General features: G+C 50.6%; 1 protein-coding gene across 1 annotated transcript in view; it reads right to left on the reverse strand.

Annotated features, from left to right (window-relative positions):
- Positions 1-20,847, reverse strand: part of LOC128950725 (E3 ubiquitin-protein ligase RNF213-like) — a 43,214-nt gene that overhangs the window by 18,051 nt on the left and 4,316 nt on the right. Inside the window, 25 exon segments of the mRNA XM_054295647.1 lie at positions 54-130; positions 712-834; positions 1,366-1,484; positions 1,906-2,001; positions 2,307-2,443; positions 2,817-6,398; positions 7,055-7,207; positions 7,582-7,775; positions 8,769-9,909; positions 10,314-10,475; positions 10,586-10,726; positions 11,267-11,484; positions 12,029-12,194; positions 12,453-13,051; positions 13,344-13,502; positions 13,765-13,938; positions 14,476-14,656; positions 15,031-15,153; positions 16,411-16,509; positions 17,101-17,253; positions 17,730-17,883; positions 18,125-18,180; positions 18,826-19,027; positions 19,485-19,673; positions 20,291-20,550. Of these exon segments, the coding sequence (XP_054151622.1) occupies positions 54-130; positions 712-834; positions 1,366-1,484; positions 1,906-2,001; positions 2,307-2,443; positions 2,817-6,398; positions 7,055-7,207; positions 7,582-7,775; positions 8,769-9,909; positions 10,314-10,475; positions 10,586-10,726; positions 11,267-11,484; positions 12,029-12,194; positions 12,453-13,051; positions 13,344-13,502; positions 13,765-13,938; positions 14,476-14,656; positions 15,031-15,153; positions 16,411-16,509; positions 17,101-17,253; positions 17,730-17,883; positions 18,125-18,180; positions 18,826-19,027; positions 19,485-19,673; positions 20,291-20,550 (8,658 nt within the window).

The following is a 20,847-nucleotide window of genomic DNA, read 5'->3' on the forward strand; positions in this document are numbered from 1 at the left end:
AGCACAGAGCCACAGTGACAGCTGAGAGGCAAACAAATGTATTCTGGACTGACCTCATGGTGCTCTGCTCCTGGCACTGGTGCTCCAACCTCCTCCTGCTGTGCTTCTCCATTGGCAGGCAGAGCTGCAGCTAAGGTGCAGAATTTTTGTTAGAAAGCAGCAGTGCACCCTCCATCAGTCAGATAAGAGTTTATTTTAGCAACTGCATCCCAGAGCAGCAGAACATCTGTCAGAGACCCATTAGCACCTGCATGAGTAGCTGAGATTCACCTCAAACACAGCCACAGCCACTCAGGCTGTCAGGCTTCATGCAGCAAGAACTGGAAGAAATCTGACATTGGGCTAATGCCTTAAGCTCTCCCTGACTCATGTCAGGCAGTGTGGTGAAAAGAAGGAGAGTAAGGGGAAAGAAAGATCCTTGTCAGTCTCTTGCATGCAGCATTTGCTACCTCCTGTGCTGGGACAGAGCACTCAGGCTGCTAAGCAGTGCAAATGCCACATTTTTGTCAAAAAGAAAAGGGACAAATACCAAATTAACTTGCTTGATGACCTAAAGTTGTAGTAATGGATTAAATACAAGTTGGGAGCCAGGTGGTGACCCCCACAAAAATCAGGTGCTGAGCAGGGAAAGTCATCAGATACATTGTGCCAGGCATCCTGTAGTGCCCAGTCTGGGGCCACATCTCCCCCTTTCCCCAGCACACAGCTCACCTCTGGTTGCACCTTGATCCTGAGAGAGCACCTGGCTGATGGTGAGGTTCTGCAGGGCTGTCAAGTCAGAGATCATGTCCTTGGATCTGCGGAGGTCATCGATGTGCACCGACTGCCACAGCCCTACAGGCACAGAACAAGGAATCACTCCCAGCCTGCAGCTTGCTCTTCCAGAAGAGCTCCCCCAGAATTACCTGCCAGCCCTAGGGTTACCTTCAGAGGTCACCAACTCTCACCTCCTGCTGTAGGAGGGGAAAGCACAATGCCCTCAGAACCTGCTGCTGCACACATCCATGCCTAACAGTTCCAAGGTTCTGAGGCTTTCAGAAGCCCCCAGACCCAGAGGAACTTTGCTGGACACATCAGCGCCTGCTCCAGAGCCTCTGGAGGACAACACACCCACAGAGTTACCCTTTTGGCTGCTCTCCAGCTGACTGGAGAGGGGACCTGTCTGTCAGTAGGCAAGGCAAGGTGCTCCCAGCCAGGACTGCCAGGTACTGATCCCCTGGGCAGTCCTGTGGGACAGGGAAGCAGCTCTGACTACCCACAGGACACACTGAGTCCAGGTTTTCAGCATTTAAAGGAAGAATGAGCAAGAGAAATGATTGCCTGAAGGCAGCTGAAGAGTGAGGAGGGACAGATGGGCACACTCACCTCCATGGAATCCCATGTAGGATGTTCCTCCTTCCAGCCGGGAAAGCTTCATGATAAAGTAAACAAAGACAGAGACCTCCCCCAGGTCCACCTTGTTGATCTCATTGACAACAGTGTACCTGCAGCAAAGAGGAAATGCTGTTGGCAGAGCAAAGGCACACAGAGGCCCATGGCCACAGGTCTCTGCTCAGAGAGGACACGTGTCCTCTCCCAGAACAGACACCGGTGACTCCCACTCCTTCCTCCCAGCTGCCACCTCCAGCTGTGCCTTGAATTATCCCGTGACCCTCAGCCCTTCAGGATTTCTGCAGCCAGTGGCCAGAATTCACACTACATAGGGGATTATCTGCTCATTTCACCCAGTTTCGCTTACTCTGACTTGAGATATGGATTATTTGAAATACAATCAGTGCATTTAGATTCATTCTGCTACAGAATAAATTCTGCAAATTCCTGAGAGTGAGATCCCCAAACAGCACCAATAACCAAACACAGAGAGGAGTGGCCAGGCAGAACTGAGCCATTCCACACTCCACTCACTTGGCTGAGGTGATGAGCTGGGCATCCTTAGAGCCATCTTCAAAGTCTGTCTGAATAATGAGGACTTTATTTCCTGCAGTGGAATCCAGGAAGTCCCTGAAGAGTGAAAACAGATTTAACAAAAGTCACTAAGTATAAAGATCAAACATTAGAGACCACAGAACCAACCACTCCACCTTAGCTTTGGCTGCTGCAGGAGAAGAGAGAAAAACATGAAATCCCATCTCATGTGATGGAGCTGACAAGGTTTGTCCCTTATCAGCAGATATCTGGGCAGAGCCCAGAGCCCACTGTCATCACAGCCTCCCTTTTCCATATGTGCTACTCCGAATGCTCTGGCCACGCACCTTCCACACAGCTGACAGCCCATTCCAAGCAGGAAAACACTGGCCCAGACTCACCGGATGCACTTCAGGAAGGAGTACTCTGTGTCAAACTGCTGCAAGAACAGGATCTGGGGCCTCTGGGCCTTGCCCTGCACCTCCCTCCCCAGGCAGGCAGCGTCGGCACTGGTGAGCAGCCGTGAGAAGGTGGTGACCTGGGGAAAGAGGGGCAGCAATGCAGCACAGACCCACTTGTGCTGTCAGGGCTGCCAACCTGCTGCAGAGCTGCACTGCACTGTGCCCCGGCCTGCTGCAGAGCTGTGCTGCGCCCCGGCCTGCTGCAGAGCTGCACTGCATTGCCCCCCGGCCTGCTGCAGAGCTGCACTGCACTGCCCCCCGGCCTGCTGCAGAGCTGCACTGCACTGCGCCCCGGCCTGTTGCAGAGCTGCACTGCGCCCCCAAATCACCGTTTATGTCCCAGCACCCAGCTCTGCCCACCCAGCACTGTGGCACTCTCAGGTGGTGCCATGCTGCAGCCCTGGCACGGAGCTGAGCGGGGTCAGAGGGCTGGCAGCACCCCAGCCTCACCTCAGTGAAGGCTGTCTGGGGCCCAGCCCCTGCACCCACATGGGCCCTGAGGAAGTCAGTGAAGGAGGCGTGCTGCTGCTGCCTGAAGTAGATGTCGGCCAGGGAGTGCACCATAAACACCTCCACGGAGTTGCAGAGGCGGATGACGGCGTCGGGGGTGGCACAGTTGAGCAGGGCCAGCCGCGCCTGCTCGGTGACGCGGGGCAGGAGCTCGGCAGGGTCGCAGGCCGGGCGCAGGCGCTGCGTGCCCTGCAGCACCAGCGAGGCACAGGTGTCGGCGTGGTAGCCCACAAACACATCTGCAGGGCTGTACTGCTGCTGGCTGATGAAGTGCTGCTCTGTGTTGACTGCTGTGAACTCCTGCACCCACCGCTCCAGCTCCTGCACGGCCTCCCTCTGGCCCTTGTCCAGCACGGTGCTGATGTCCAGGTAGTGCTTCTCCAGCCGGTTGATCAGTGGGATGGGGAAGTGCTTGTACACCACCTCCTTCTCCTCGATGACTATCAGGCGGAACTCGGGGTGCACCCGGCACTTCACCCGGTGTGTGCCCAGCCCCAGATCCACGTACTTCTGCCCAGCCAGGTACACGTAGTACTGGTTGAGGGCATCATAGAGGCTCTCATAGAGGTTCTGCAAGTTGAGGAGCACAACCATCTGGCCAGTTTCCATGCAGACCTTCACTCGGTTGATGTTCCTGCATATCTGGGTATATTCTTGGTCCTTAGGAAAACTGGAGCCAAAGATGATTTCTGGCTGCTGTTGGGCAGTGAAAAAAGTCTGTTGGAGGATCTGCAGTGCTGCACAGTTCTCAGTCAACACAAGCAGGTACCTGCAGTCCCCATCCTCAGCACTGCTGTAAATGTTCTGTCGGATCAGCTCTATCCTACTGATATCACAAGCACGTATCTCCCCTTTTTCTGGCAACTTGGAAGTGAATATTTCCAAGGCATTGACATCATCTTTGCCACCGAAGTTACGAAGAACCACTGTGGCAATGTCCTGAAGTGTGGGGTCCCTATTGGAGCTCTTAGCTAAGGCAAAAAACATCTTTATGAGGCTGTAGTAGTCACGAAGGCCAAAGAACTCCCTGTCTTGGGCCTTGCAAATGTTTTCATATGCATCCGCAAAGTGCTGGAAATACTGCTCGACCTTCTGCAGAGCCCCTCGTGCCGAGCAGCAAATGCCTTTTGCACTCTTGATGAGCTCCTCTCGGCTGGGGTCCCCACGAGACACAAAGATACCTCGATTCATCTTAGCAGGGTCCAAAGCCCAGTTGGAAATCCCGATGAAGCCAACCTTTTTGTGAGCATCAGGGACATCATCGATGCAGCCATCCTCCAAAAGCGGATGCAAAGTCTTCAAGGGCATTTTGGGAGAGTCTTCTGCCAGCCCAATCTCATCCAAAACCACCACTGATACATACTCCTCCAAGTTCTTCCCTTCCTGGAATCGAGCACAGTGCTTGAAAGTGCCTATGATGCCCTCTGGAGTGGAGAGGGGGCTACACTGAAAAGACACGAGATGGATCTGCTTCAGGTGCTTGAACAGATCAGAATGAGCTGCTTGGCCCTGCATAGCATCAGCCACGATGGTTTTTGCCAGGGATTTGGAGCTCCCAGGCTTCCCGACAAGAAAAAGAGGGATTTTCAGCTCAATACAGATGACCATCATGAAGACATTTTCCTTCAAGGCCAAGTTCCTTGCTATGGTACCCCGGAGTGGCACCCCACTCAGGAATAAGTCCTGCATCAGGGAGATTTCTTCCAAAATCTTTTTCTGGGTATTGTAAGGCTTTGGGAGGACCTGGCTGATGGCAGTCCTGTACGGCTCCTTCCTTTCCAGGGATGCATGGTAGCAGACGCTGACCGCCAGCACCAAGGACCAGATGACATTGTTTCTGTCACCGCTGTGCTTGGGAGCTTTCCTCTCAGCCAGGTACTTCGTCAGCTCCATCAGCAGCATGTGGCTGTGCCTGTAAAACCACTTGAACACCTCCATGCAGCGCTCCACATCCCGCAGGCTGACGAAGCTGCACTCGTCATCCATCTGCCTCATGTACTGCTGGGAGGCAAAGAGCACCTCTGTGACTGTCCTCACCTCATCCTCGGCCATGGGCAGCTGCTCTGCCACACGCTGCACCATCTGCTGGATGTACATCTTCTCCATGTGGTTGTTGAGCTGCCCAAAGTCCCACACCAGTGGGGTCATGCTGGGCGGGAGCGCGTGCACCCGGTACACGAGCTGTCTCAGCGGGATGGATCCCAGCTTCTCCCGGGTGTCGTCAGCCTTCACCCGGTAGCCCAGCCCAGCCAGCTCCAGGCGTCGGATCATCCTGTCTGTGTGCTTCCGGTAGGGATTGCAGGCTGCGATGATCCGCAGGCCGGAGCCAGAGGCCAAAGGCTCCCCCTGCACCGTGCGGTCACACAGAACCTCCTTGATGCTGCTCACAGCCTCTGTTGTGTTGGCTTCGTCAAAAAAGAGGACAGTGTCCAACCCGTGCTGCTCCTTGTTGGATTTAGCTAGGGCTTCTGCTTCTCTGATCCTGGCGTAGATCATCTCTGCAGTGGTACCTCCATGAACCTTGACAAGCTTCATGTTCTCCACCTCTGCAGACCTGCTGCGTAACTGGCACAGGAACTTTACCAGCCTGGTTTTCCCACAGCCTGTTTCTCCCATGATGACCACTGGGATGTTGCAGCGGAATCGCATCTCGATGGCCAAGATTTTCAGCACATTGTCCGTGGTGAGCTCATATGTCTTGTCGGGGTCAAACACCTTGGGGAGCCCCAGCACCATGCAGAGCCTCTCGAGCTTCTCCTCGCGGGGCAGCTGATTGAAGGGCACGTTGAAGGGAACCCCCTGCAGTAACAAGCCCTCGTACAGCTGGGCAGTCATGATGTCCTTCTTGATGACATTCCCATTCAGAGGATCGATGGCATCAATGTGATTTCTGGTCTGCTGGACGTGGAAACCAATGAATGTCATGGACGTATGATCTGCATTGAAAAACAGATAGGGATGAGGCTCTGACTCCCACCTCTTCCTGATGCGGAAAGGAAGCAGATCTTCCTCTGCGACGTTCTCCAGGTGGGAGGATTGACTTCCTGAACTCTGGTCGGAAATGCTCAGGGAGGGCGTAGCAAAATCCCGCGCCATTAAAATCATGAAGCCAACCACAAAGTTCTTGAAACCATTCAAAGTGTCCCCAACAAAGCCAGGGTCGCAAAAGACAGAAGCCTCGCAGTCTCTCAGCTGAACGTTGAGGAACCAGGTGAAGTTGCGGAGCTCCGCCCAGGAGGGATCCACGACCCCACAGTGCAGAAGGAAGTGCTGCACACATTCTGCAGGGCTGCCTTCCACCGAGAGCGCCTTGTACCAGAACCTGTCCAGGTCACAGCCCTGGTCAAACCTCTTCAGGTACTGGAAGGGTCTCTGGAAAGCCTCACTGCAAAATTCCTCCATGTCCATTCCCACATCCCCAGAATGGTTCTCAAGTGTCTCCATGTCTAGCACTTCTGTGGGAGACTTGCACATTATTTTAGGGAACACATCCAAGAAGTGATACCTCTGTTGCACTGACATCTGGACAAGAGAAAAAGAAAAGGTCATCACAGAGCTGTAGCCTCAATCTTCATCAGCCTAATTAATCTGTTCTTAACAATCTCCTTGCCTAAAACCACAGATCTGGGGAACAGGAGCCAGCCTTTTCCCTGTGCATCGCTTCTTCCACTTAAAGTGCACCAAGGAATCCTATTTCTGCCTACATTTTCCTTCCAGGTACATGAGCCTGGCATCACCTCCAGCCCCTTCTCAGAGCTACTTCAAAGGAAACAAAACCCAAGAAACTGCTGGTATTTATTCCTGTCACTTCTACATTCTGCTCTTACAGCTGCACATAAATATTCCCCTACTTTCAAACATGCCAATTAACATGAGGGAAGATTAGATTTTGCATTTTTATGAATCCTATAAAAGTTACAGTGGGGCTGGGACTAACAGGCCTTCAGAAATCACAAACCCAAGGAAACCAGACAGGCCTAATTTGCTGTCCAGTGTAAATGTCATTTCGTACAACACCAGGGACACCAGTTTGTTATGGAATACAGCACACTCTCAATGAAACAGGGAACTCGTGTGCTGTGTTTACAGTTACAGTCTCTACAACTCACCACAGCTATGTACAAACATGTGCAAAGGGACTGAAAAATTCCCAGAAAATGAGCATTTCTGGTACATACATGTCTGGCTGCTGTCTTTGGCACTGGGGACAACTCCAGGATTTCAATGATGTAGAGATGACACTTCTGCCGTAGCCACATATTGCCATTATTATCTGTCAGGTACTGCAAAACCAACAGCTTGAAAAGAAACTCTGGGATTCCACGCTGCACCTATCACAAAGAGAGATACCAAGGCATTTCCTCTTTATTTACCCACCACAACTTCACAGAATCACAGAACAGTTGAGGGTGGGAAGAGTTGAGGGTGGGAAGGCTCTCTGCTTAAAGCAGGCCCAGCTAGAACAGGCTGCTCAGGGCCACATTCAGTCACGTTTTTAATGTCTCCAAGGTAGAGACTCTACAGCTTCCCTGGGCAACTGTTCCAGAGTTCAAGCAGCTTGATGATATTAGCATTACTTACACAATAATGAGAGAAGACTTGCTAAGGAAATGGCTAGTTGAGAAACAAAAGCTTTACAGAAAGCTCCTGCAAGGGTCCACACAGGACTTGTGGGACAAGGCAGCTGTGGGAGGGATGTACTCACTGAGGAGGTGATATCAAAATGGAATATCATGGGCTTTGTCTGGTGTTCTCTCTCCAGAAATGGCAGAAGAGATTTCAGCACTTTATCTTCATCCACTTCTGGTTCAATCAGTCTGATGGTTTTCAGAAGTTCTGTGCAGTCAGGCTGATCTTTTTGCAGTCTCTCATACAGCCTCTTCACATACAGAGATTTCCCTGTTATTAAAAACACCACAAGAACAAAAGCCATCAATATCAGATAGATCACGTTAAGAGACAATAGAAGGAAATCAAATGTTTAAGTACCCCATGCCCTAAAATCTCTGAAGCTTCCTAAAAGGCATTCCAGAACAAATCTAAGTCTGGTTTGAGCAGATGGAGCCTGGAATCCAACACATTGTTCTTGTTATCCATAAGGCTTGTTCTCCTTCCACTGCCTGAAAGAAGCTTTACTCTTTATTAGGACTTGAATCTATCTTATTTTGCACTTGTTTCTAAAGTCCAACTGTTATGAATATGAACGAGTCCAAACATTCTCTGGAGAAAGATGTTCTCGTTTATTAAAACAGCTGCAAGGAACGGAGTGCCCAGGATAAGCCCAGGCACCCACACAACGAGCCAAAAACAGAACAGTGCGCTAACCTCAAGTGCATGGGGTTCTCCCCATAAAACAAGTTTCCAAAAAGAAGAACCCCGACCCAACTGAACTCCTCCCATTTATAGCCCCCTTTGAATCTAGGATTGGTCCATTTTGGATCTGCATGGCGATTGGTCCATGTCCAGGCTTCTCACTGGTCTTTAACGCTGTTCCTTCTGGACCAATAGTTTCTGCAGGGCTTCGAATGATTGGTCAGATCTTCCATCCAATCTCACTTTGACCTCACCTTGCCCCACCAGACCACCCTTCCACCAAACCCTGGACCCTTCTCCTAGCACATTCTAATAAGCCTCTCCTCTTAACATAATAAAATTAATATAACATAATTAATACAATATAATTGAACTATACCTTAATTTAACATAACATAACTTTTACCTATAACAAAACCAGGGGACAAGGGGACTTTGAGCTTTCACCTCCCTGCACTGACGAGTCTGAATTGCTCTTTTTGACCAAGACACTTAAATCTTGGACACAAAACCCGGCAAGGTAAACCCCACCCTGGTTTTGAGCTCTCAGCAGAGCCCACTCTGCACATGCCATCTTACCCATGCCAGCTCTTTTGGAGGACACAATCCCAACACACATGTGCTCCTTGAACACGGCTGCAGCCGAGCTGGAGGGCTGAGCCACTCGGAAGTGGCGCTGCAGGTACTGCTGGATATCTTCCTGTGACCTCTGGGGAATCATGTGCACCTTGTAGTGGCTGAAGGCAGAGGGCAGGTAGCTGTTCTCCCGTTCGCAGTTGCACAGGATGATAAGCCTGTAGGAGCTGTTGCAGCACTGCAGGTGCTGGAACAGCTCCTCTGCCCTGCAGCTGACGTCGTAGCTCAGCTCATCTGCGTAGAGCATGGTGTAAATCTTGTTCCCACCCTGGCAGGGAATGAGGCACCTGTGCAGGAACAGCCCCACCTGCTCTGTGCTGGTCTGGGGCATGCACAGCAGCACCTCGTCGAAGGTGGGAAGGGGCTGCTCAGGGCTGTTCATGTAAATGGCCAGGGCAGAGCTGAGCACCTCGGAGCGAGGGCAGAGGATGAGGTTGGGCTGGCCCACACAGAGCAGGTCCTGAGGGAAGTCTCTGGTGACACATTCCCTGCCACTGCTGGCCAGGTTCTTCAGCCACAGGCCCAGTGTGTCAATGTCCAGGCAGCTGGGGAGGAAGGCGCCCATGTTGCTCATGTAGCACTCCCAGATGCGCTTCAGCCGGGCACTCAGGTCCCTCTCCCCATCCAGCAGCACCTGGAAGTCAGAAGCAGCCTGCCCTGAGCTGGGAGGGCCCTGGCTCCCGAGGGTTTTGAGGACATCCTGCCCAGTGCAGTGAGGGTTGAGGAAGGAGAGCATCATGAGGGCAGCCTGGCTGGGTCTGCCCCGGCCCAGCTCCGAGCACAGGAACACCAGCTGCTCCGCACTGTAGTAGTTCAGGTAGAAATGCTCACGTCGCCTGGCATTCATGAAGCTTTTCCAGCTCTCCAGGAAACTCTCCATGGTCTTGCAGAGGGCTGGGAGCACAGTTGCCGTATCCCCTTGCCCTTCCAGCACTGGGATGGGGCCCAGAGAGAAGTCTATAAGAACACAGGATTCTCTGTGGGGTGAACAATACACCTGGGCAAGCCAGGAGCGGAAAAGCATGTTCCCAGCTGAGTAAAGGTCTATAAAGGCCTGGGCAAGTCTCTGGACATTGGAAAAGACCTGTGCAAAGACAGAGGAGAGGGAAACAAGCTGATTTGAAAGTTTCAGCCATGAAACCCCTGGAAAGCCATTCAGTGAATGTCCCAAAGCGTGTCAGGCCTTGTACAGCAACCACAGACTCTCTGTGACTTTTTAACAACAGCATCCCCAGGAAACCAGTAAGGAACTCCCAGCTTGCTACAAAATTACAGCGATGCTGCCAGCCAGGACAATCCCCAGTGCAGTCAGAGGATACGGCCACCAGCTCACTCTTCTGTCTGCAGCTTAGTTCCACCTTAGCAAGGAAGCACAGGCAGGAACATTCCCAGCAACTCCACTGTCAACCACAGCCTTAAAAATCTTATAGTCAGGAGAAAAACCAGCCCTGGCCCAACACCAGTTACCCCCTGGGTTTGGAATCTGACCTCAGAGAACCTCTCCACCTCCAGGCCTTGCTCTCCCTTGGCAGACATGAGCATCAGTTTGTTCTGCAGCTCACGGAGCTCTGCCAGCGAGTACTTCCGGGGGGCCTCAGTGTCCCCCGAGGTCGCCGGGAGGGTGAAGCGCAGGACACTGTCCAAGGAGACCTGCCAAGAGCAAGAGCAGGAGCTGTCAGCATGCCTGGGGCTCTGCCCGAGGCCAGGGCAGCAGCCCCCAGGCAGAAGGGGCAGCGGGAGCTGAGTGATCTCAGCCTCACCTTCTGACCATCAGCTGGTGCCCTCAGCACATAGACCCCTCTGCGGTTGATGGCAGCTGCCAGGGACAGCGAGGACAGCTCCACAGAGCCGTGGCTCTCCTTCACTGTCTTCAGCCACTCCAGGTGCTGAGCCGAGGCACGCTGTGGAGAGAGGAGACACAGCACTGCCCCAACTGCTCTGAAATCTGATCTCTGCTTATACCTGACCAGGACAAACAGCTTGGGCTGGCACAAGAGTTTTGTGATGGGGAAGGAAGAAAGGAATGAGTACTGGCTTCAGCCTGCTCTGTCTGCACAGTCCTTCCTTACCCACTCCATGGAAGACTGAACAGAGCCCACAGTGCTCCAACACCTCTTGCTACAGAGGCAGGCCCTGCTGCAAAAGGATAAGAGTTCCCAGGCACCTGCCTTCCCTCTTTCACACCATCAAACTTGCATGAGCTAGGCCACACATCACAGTGGAAAGCCTCACAGCACCCTGGAGAAACCTGTGCTACACCAGCTACAGCTGCTGCAATGAATTTTTGTGCCACAGGAACGTCAGCTGCTTTTCCTCCATAAACAAGAGCCACAGTGATGTCCCCACACAGGTGCCATTTGCCCAGTGCAGCCCAACTTCCAGCCACTCCTGGAAGGCAGAAAGGCAGGAGGACGCAGAGGCCCTGCCCCAGCAGAACTCACCAGTTTCTCAGGGAGGCTCTTATCACTGTCCAGGGCTCGCCACAGCTTCTCCAAGCAGCTCATGAAGTCCTCGAAGCCCGAGTCCCGGCGGAGCTCATAGAGCAGGGAGGAGTAGCCGTGCACAGCGCCATGGAAACAGGCCACACGGTCCACATCCATGTCGTTCTCCCCCGCCGAGATAGAGGCCAGGTCAACAAACACCTTCAGCTCAGTTATGTCTGAAAGGAGGCAACACAGGAGTGAGCAACATGTGAGGCAGCTTGGACACCAGCCCTCATCACCACCCTCTGCAGGAAATGCAGGAAGAATACTTTGAACAGAAGCTCCTGTGTAACTGCCCATCAGCTTTCCCAGGCCATCCATCCATGGATCCCCACAGACCCCCAGCCAGGAAGGGAGCAGTGCCTGGGGGTGTGTGCAGCTGAGGGTGTCTGCACAGGTCAGACATCTCAGCTGGCAGACACACAGCTCCATCCCCTGAAACAAGAGGTCTGAACTGAGCAGCAGCAGCTGCTGAAGCCCTCCAGACCCAGCCCAGCTCCCAGCTGGGTGGTCCCTGTGTGCTGCACCAGTGCAAGGGCACGTTTAAAGTGTCCTCATAGCTCATTCTACACCAAAGCCCATCAGAGATGTAACTCTCAACACCAGAAGCTGCAAAGGCACAAAGTAGATGGGTCAGGGATTCAGAGTTCCTTCTGCCCCCACACAAACTGCCATCCCTTCTAGTACTCTCTGTCTAATTCCTGGGTGAGCAGCACACACCTTTCAGTGCTTCTCTGACCCAGCAGACAAACTCCTTCTGCCGGGCGAGCTCCCTCAGACAGCTACAGCGGGGCTGAGTGATCCCCTCCAGCAGCTGCTTGGCTTGCATGAGCTCAGGGCTGATGGAATCCAGCTTCTGGGTCTTGAAGGGTTCAAGCTTTTCTGTCTGCAAAGCAAGTGGTGCAAACACACACTGAGTCTGGAATTGGGAAACGTCACTGGTTCTGCAGCAGGGAAAGGAAACCCCTCTGCAAAGCCACACCCCAACTGAGCAGTATCATCATCTCTCTTTAAGGAATGACTACACAAAAGCATTTGAAGCATTTTGGGACAAGGAATGACTCTTTACAGACTGGGATAGACTTGTGGGAAGGTTTAAATTTAGCCAACAGCCTGACAGTAAAGATCTGTCACGGATACTTACTATATGCAACAAGTTTTCCAGGATACTGAAGTCACCAGAGAGGCCTAAACTCTCTTTCACACAGTCAATGATCTTGGCAGCTTCACAGGTTGAATTCATTTCATGGTACTGCTGGATCTGCTGGACTCGATGGTCAACCCAGCCTCTGTCCTCTGCAGGCGAAAGCTCACAGATGGTGTTTAGCTCTGCTCTGAGACCTTCAGGACGACTTCTGAATCCTTGGAAAATTCTATCAACTGTAGAAAGTGTGAGGCTTCCTGATGTGAGCTCATCATACAGCTTTGCATAGTTGTTAAAGCAAGGGCGGATCAAGCTGCTCAAAATATCATTAAGGCCCAGCTCAGGAACAATCTCCTCCTCGTCCTCCTCCTCTGAAGAGTCACGCTGATGCTTCTCTCCTACCTTCTCTACTTCTTCCTCCCAGAACTGCTGGAAGATCAGGCTCTCCTTAAAAGAGTGCATTTTGTGGACAAACTCTTTCAGCTCTGGGCTCAGGCTGTAGAAGGTCTGCAGGGGCCTCTTTCCCACCATCACAACCTGTTCCAGTCTTTCTGAGTGAAGATCTACTGAGTGTTGAAATTCCACCTCACCTAAAACCACTGTAAACCAAGAGACAGGCCAGAGGGAGATCAGATGGTGCAACCTGGATCCAGCTCACTTCATCCCATTCCCCAAGCCACAAAATGCTACCAGGCAGGTGCACCCCTCTAAGTGTCATTTGATGCACAAGCACTCAATTGACCCACCCCCAGTACTCTGGGTTTACTCCCCCATCCCTCCTCACCCTCACTTTGAGGCTTAAAATCAAACCTGTTCCCAAAGCCAAGAGATTTTCAAGGATAATGCTGTTTTCTGGACTTGACACTTTCAGACTGCTCCCCAGAACTCTACCTCTCACAGGCTTCTGCATCCCCCGGAACATTCTCAGGAAGGTTCCTATTTCTTCTTTATCTCTTCTGAGCTGTGTGACTTCTTCGCGCCTCAATGCCAGCTGTTCTTTCAGGCTTCTCTGGGACCGCTCCTTTTCCTCACTTGGACATTGCTGGTGCTCTGAAAGAAAACTCACCTGTAGTCACAAAGCAGACATTTCCCAAGCCCTACATCCCAACTCAGGTTGGGAACTGCAGAGTCACAACCCTGCAGTGACAACACAAACTGGAGCTGGGAGATCCCTGCCCAGGCCAAGGAACAGCACTCCAAACTGCTGCAGCCCTTCCTGAGCATCCCCAACCCCTGCGGCCCCTCCTGAGCAGTCCAGCATCACTACAGTGATGCTCTAAGCCAACCATGCCACTTAGAACCCATCTCTTACTTGTCTCCCAAATGCAGAGGAACTGTTCCTTGTGCTGGAAAACCTTCTCCAGGTGTTTCACAAGGATGCGGCCGCTGTGGATGTCATCGGCGACACTCTTAAGCACAGAGTCTACTACGGCCACGACATTCTTTGCTTCATCTGTGAGTGTGTCCAGAAGGTTTCTGTTTGTTCCTGTTCCAGACACAAAGCATGTCACATTTCCCAGAAAACAGGCAGAATCAGGAACTTTTCCATGCCATGGCACAGAGTCCTTCCATTTCCTATTGAACCCCTACCCAAGAGCCTGTGGACTCACACCACCCTTCAACCCCTCATGTCTTTCTGAACAAAACCAGGATCCCAGGACAGCAATGTGGAAACCTTCCATGGAGAGCCCAGACCCAAACCCTGTGGGGCAAACAAAAGCCATTTGGATCCATTCACTTGGCTAACTCTTTGGTATTTTTGTGTGCCAATAACTTGTGAGAACTTCTCAGGAAAAAAGTTACGGTCCACAAATCCCGAGGAAGCTGTAGTGGATTAGCATAAGAGGAATAGTGGCTCCTTCTTCCTTGGCCTTCCCTCTCCAAACTCAAGCTGAATAGTTCAAGCTTTGAGATAGGGACTAAAATAAGAGCGGGACAATTTCTCTCTGCTGCTCTGTGCAGTGGCAGCAGTGAGGCAGAGAAAAGCTTCTCAGGGCCTTCTAAAACCCAACTACAGACCTACCATTAAAGCTCAAGATATGTTTGATGTCAGGCCATGTGAGCAGGTGGCGAAGAATCTTATCAGAATACCCCTCAGACTGCCCAGCCACGACTGGCCACGACTTCACCACGACAGCAGACACAAGCTGGCTGAACTTGCCCATGTTGTAGGCAGAGATCTGCTCCAGGAGATTGTTCTGCATCTGCCAGGGCACACAGAAAGTACAGGGGCAGGTCAGACTCTGGGGTCCCACTGTGTCTGTGTTTCAGAACTGGCACTGATGCCAAGGAGTCACCTCCAGTGCTGAGGAATATTCCAAAGCAGCCCGGTGACACAACTGACACCAGAGCTTATGGTGGAAATGCATTACAAATATTCCTCACAGACCTCATTTCCTGATTTCTTGTTGATATTTTTTGTTGTTGGTTTAACAAACAATCTGCAGCAACTCAAGCAACCTCCACCTCCCCTTCCACCACAAGGCACATCCCTGTGCAACAGAATTGCTGTGAAACCCCACTTGCTTTCTCCTCCCTTCCCTACCTTTCCTTTCCCCTACCAGGGCACACACAGTACCTGGCAAGCTGCAGGTACAGCCTCTATGGCACAGCTCTGGAAGCACTGGCTGATGGAGGAGTCCATCTCTGTGATGCGGTAGTGCTCAGAACAGTACACCAAGATTTGGTTCACTGGAGGCTCCTGAAGGGCAAAAGGGAGATTTCTCATCAATTCAAAGTGTTTCTCCTGGCAGTATGAAGCAGCGATGCTATCAAGACAATAAAAGGAACTTGAGCATCAGCCCATTTCTGAGGGCCTGGGAGAGAGATCAAACAAATAAATGCTTAGAAAATATTTTAATGATTTCCAACTAAAGTGTGTGATTACTTAATGTCCACCTCTCCAAGCCAAGCTCACAGCAGAAAATATTTGTTTCCTGATTTTATGTAACTGCTGTAGAAAGGAGATGAGGAGATATACAGTGTCAGTTTGGAAGGGACTAACACATGTGGGTGTGCATTTGGGAGCCTGAGCAGCACCATTTCTGCACAAGGAATGAAAAGAGAGGCACCAGCTTGGTTTCTCTGAGCCCCTGGGTGTTTACTCTGCACTTGCTGGTTCTTAAAACCACAGAGGTGACAAATGTGGATTTCCTCTGAAACACCAGGACCCGCAGCCAGGCCACTGACCAAGATTATAGCATGAGACATCGTCATGGCCAATTGCTGACCCTCCACAATCTGGTTCATAACAGCAATGGCAATTGTTATGGCCAAAGCCACCATGTTTTCACGTGCTCCTGCTCCAAGCACAGCACAAGTGTGGCAGTAGCAGCGGTGGGTTTCTCTGGGTCTGGATTGAAGGCACTTGAGATGGTCCGAACTTGTGTTCGGACTCAGGTGTTTATTACTTCTTATCAGTAAAACAGTCTCATTACTGTGAGTTCAGTTTCATTAGAAGGCACAAAATGGTTGACAATCTCTTGTTACAAGGTCTTTTAAGACTCAACTATCCAATTAAGAATTGACACCTGGATTATTTTCCCTTTTAACCTAATAACTGATCCCAAAGAGCCCGCAGTGCAGACTTTTCTGCCCAATTACAAAATGCCACCCAAACTATGAAGAAGGAAGAAGAAGCATGAAGAAGAAACCCAGGACGACACCCTGTGCCCTCCATCTTGCTTCCATCCACAACATACTAAAAATCCTAAAATCTAAATTTCTCACCAAGTGATGGACCTACACTACTCTCTATAAATTTCACACTTTTGTGGATTCTAGTCTATTCTGGAGTCTAGGAAACTTTCTCCATGAATGAGGGTCAAAGTCAGTGCTCCCTTGGGGGTCAGGATACCCCAGGGCAGACAGAGAAATATTCCCAGTGCCCTGGGTTTCCACACACAAGTCACTCCATCTGCTCTGGACACCAGCCAAGGCTGCCTGGAGTCTCCCTTACCTGCTGGATTCTTTTCTTCAGATCTGCAAGTAAAGTGCTCCTCCATTTCTGGGTGAACTTCTTATCTGGAAAGCTGATTTTCACAAACTTATCCCAGACCTGCAGGGGACAAGCAAACCAACCCAAACTACTGAGTGCTGAGATTTAACAGGAAAATTAAAAGAAAGGAAAATAAAAGAAAGGAAATTAAAAGAACAATGTAGAAGAGATGCCCCACATGCCTCAGACAGTCTGCAGCCCTTTCAGATGTTTTATTCTGAGGAAAAGGAGCACTCCCAGAGCTGCTCTTTAAGCCCAAAGAGTGTGTAAATGTCTCAACTGCTGAAGGAGACATTTGGATGAGCCACTTCCAACCTGCTGCTGGAAACTGTCCCAGAGAGGGCCAGAGGGCCCAGAGGGAGCAGCAGCTCAGACTGGCAGGGCTGTTCTGAGCTTTGCCTGCTGGAAGGCCTGAGGACAACCAGTGGGACACACTGGGAGCAAGACAACATCAAGGGGCAGCTCCTCACCCCAGCAATGCCTTTAGGAATAGTCAAGGAAGAGCAGAACAGAGGTGAGCTTCAAACACTGCCCATCCCCACTCCTTACCAAGCCACAGCTACAAGCCCAGCAAAGAGCCAGCAGACTAAAGACCCTGGCTAAGCTACAGTAAAATCCCTTTTTACTGTAGTTTATCAAAAGATGACAAACCTGAAGTTCAGAGGAGAAAGAGAAGATCACATAGTCTGAGTGCTTCTCCAGTAACTTGCAATCTAAAACTTTTCTGAACCAGGCACGAGCTTCCCTCAAAGCTCCACTGAGCAACTCTTCCATTGGAACTTCCTCCACAGCGTCCCCTGGAACCTGCCCCACACAGAGGGAAGACAACAAAATAAACACAGCTCAAGCAAGACAGCAATAGATAACTGATTTAAATCAGTATTTCTAAAGAGAAGAACAAAAGCATCTAGAACACACAAGAGCCCAGCAACAGACCCAGCACTGCTTGAATAAAGAGCAGAGAGAGGCTGGGAAAGTGCAGTGCTTACAGGCAGGTTGTGCTTAAGCTTGTTCCAGGAAGTAAACAAATGTTAAAGGGGAAACAAAACCAGACTTAAAACAAAGCTTATCACAGCAAACCTGAGCATCTGACCTTATTTTCAATAAGAACCAAACTCATCAGGTGACTCCACACCTGTCTGAAAGTATCACAGTCTTGCTCAGAGTGTGAAGTTCTTCAAACAGAGACTGGACCTGACCTAAACCCAGTGTGTTGTGCCACACTTGTAATATTCCTGGGTACCCTGCTTGTATCAAGCCACGAGTTCCTTGGTACTCACTGCTGGGGGCTGAAGCTGGGCAACCTTGGCAATCAAGGTGGCAGCAGCGGCAGGGATCAGGAACAACTTCACTGTGCTGGCAGCCTTGCAGAGCCTCTCGTGCAGCCTGAGACAGCGGGACAAGCAGCACCGCCAAGAAGGAGCCCCTAGAGCTCTGCAGGGCAGCAACACAGAGGGAGAGTTAATTTTCTGCTCCAAGGAAATAAAAAATTAAAAACAAAGTAAAAACCCCACCAAATTCAACACCGTGTGGCAGCTACCTCCCTCAAATGGATTTAAAAGATGGGATGGAACTCCAGGATTCTTTTCTCCACAGAGATTTCAAGGTACACAAGCAGGACCCCAGCCCTGGTGCAGAGGCAGACATTGCTCTCACAGAGGTGCACTGCACTTACCTGGCTGAGGGCTTATCCAAGGCATCCAGCACTGTGTTCAGAATCCTCAATAGTACCTGAGACTGGAAAGACAAAAATATGAAACTGTGGAAGAAATTTTACAGACTGATTTCTGATTAGCTGAGGAGGAGGGAACTCACTATTCTTTCGCATCTTCTCCAACATTTTTAGAAATACACTGTAAAATAGCAGAACTTACTTACTGGATGTCAGAGCCAATACCTGGACGGCTTTTATATGCACAAACCCAACCTGTACTTCTTACAATTTCTATTGTAAGGGTCCTACTCCTGCTGTCCTTACACCAATACAAAAGTTTTCACAACAGCAGGAAAATCTCCCAAACCAGCAGCCCCTTGCACAATCCTCCTGTGCAAAAAAAACAGTTTCAGGTACATGTCTGAGGAGGTCAGGATTAAAACATCTGCCATCACTAGCCAAGAGCAAATCCAGCCATGAACACCCTCCTCTCATCAATGCCAACACCACTTTATGCTGCAGATAAACCCCCAACTCTCCCCCCTGAGGAGTCTCTGACTTCAGAGCAACTATTTTTGCTCTTAGCTAGGTTTGAGGCTCTTTGTGCTGTGACCTGCTGCCAGCCCCAATCCCCTCAGTGATGGTCAGTTCTGCCAAAAGACACCCAGGAGCCCAGTTGGAGCCTTCATTGCAGAGCTGGGTAAAGCTGCCAGATGACAAACCTGAGAGCTATGGCATGAGAGCTCAGCATTCTCCAATCTGTACAAAACACCTTGAAGAGTAACTAACAGGTCACTGGAGAAGTCTTCTATGAAGTCAGCCAGGCTCCCCAGGGACACCACGCAGAGCCAGGACTTGACCAGAGTCCCATCAAATTCCATCAAGTATCTCTTTTCTCTCATTCGTGCCAGCATTGGGTTTGCTCTGGAGGGGAGACAAAAGAAAATCTTCAGGATTCCAGGGAACAAAAGGCTGTGAGCTTGTGCAGCCCACAGAGGAGTCTCCATTCTTGTGCTTTTGTCCCTGCAGCTGAGATCAGTGGGAGTCTCCAGGGCCCAGGGGTGGCACAGCAGAACCAAACCACTGAGCACAAGCACTCAGGGAAAATAAACTCCAGGTCTTGCTCAGACTCTACACAACAGGAGCAGCTTTAGCTCCCACCTGCTCCCTGGCTGGCAGAACTGGGGGGGGTTGTGTTGGTCATACAGTGCCCAACTGGGCTACACTCAGTGACCTTTGAGCCACCAGTGTGGCTGTGCCCAAATACCCCAGACATCCTCCCTTAACATGCTACATTTCATACTCTTTAAAAATGGGGAAGGGGAAAAACAAAAAGAGATTTGAGGGCACTGGAAGGAACTGGGAGCTCTGGAAAACTCACACATGTTGCTTCATCCTGGTTTCAGCAAATGGAAGCCCTTGCAGCCCTGCCCAGGCATCCTCCTCCACCAGCCCGTGCTCCTGCTGCAGGGGAGCAGCAAAGGAATGCAGAAGGGGAAGGACCCACACCCACTGGTCTACATCAAGTTCAATGCACTTCTGGCAAAGGTTTGTCAGGTAAATACTCAAGCTAAATAAAAAAAGAAAACAAAACAAAGATACTGAGTGAAAGAACAGCTTTATCCTGGCCTTGGGAATGCCCTAGTGGTGTGGGAGGCCATGGCTCAATCTCCCTATGCACCTTCAATTAACCTCTGGTCATTATTTTAGCTCCATCTACTCTTCGTTGCAGAGTGTACCTGTCCAGGTTAAAGGCCCAGAGCTGCAATGTTATGGAATCTCTCTGCACAGATCCTGCTTCTGGGGCACTGGGAAGACCCAATTCTTTTCCTACAGTCTCCCCATGAGCCCCCCCAGCCCTGTGACACCCACACAGAGAAGGACTCCAGAGAGAAATGCAATGGCTGCAGCTGTGTAAGTGAAGAACTCCAAATCCAGTTCCAGGTAGTCAGATTACAACCTGGCAAACAGGCACTCCAGGGGAAACCAACCAAAAGTGTGGAATGATGCACTACAATCTTGCCTGGATGTTAGCCCTGCTTCAAGCAAGAGGCTGGAACTGAGACCTCCAAAGATACCTCCAAATGTAACTTTTTCTCTGGTTCTCTAGCAGTAGAGAGCTGGATTCCAATTGTTTTATCAAAGCAACATCAGCCTGGTCAGTTAGAAGGTACATGGAACACTTACCTGGAAACTCCTGGAAAAGCCTGTTTGATGTGATCAATCTCATTCTGTACAACTTGTGGTGACACCTGATCCAAGCACAGGAGGCTGCACAGGTCAGCCAGGTCACTTTTAAGTACTGAGAGTGAATAGTGCTCAACTACCACAAGAATGGTGAGCCCCACAGCCAGTTTGCTTTGGATGACTCTGCCCTCTGGAGCTGCTTCTGGTGCAAGGAAAGGGAGAGCTATTTTCTTCACATATTTTAGCAACAAATCCTTCACCTGGGATAAAGAAGAGAAGAAACAAACCAAGCACAGCATTAGTCTTTTTCTTCTGAAGCCAATGTCTTCTGCCAGTTCCAGTGAGGCCACAGGACAGGAAAGAGCAGCCCTGAAAACCAAAAAAGACAATATGGCATTTCTGTCACATTTCCTAATTATGCCAAATAAGAAATTCTGGATTCCAGAAACCCTACTGGCAGCACTGCTTAGAATAGGACCAGGAGCTTCTCCCAAAAAGCAGGCAGCTTTGGAGCAAGAGATGAATGCAGAGAAGTTAGTGACAGAACAACTGGCAGC

The sequence above is a fragment of the Melozone crissalis genome, unplaced genomic scaffold, assembly GCF_028551555.1.
Source record: "Melozone crissalis strain CALT ecotype California unplaced genomic scaffold, PUWL_Pcris_2 ptg000006l_1, whole genome shotgun sequence".
NCBI classification, from domain to species: Eukaryota; Metazoa; Chordata; class Aves; order Passeriformes; family Passerellidae; genus Melozone; species Melozone crissalis.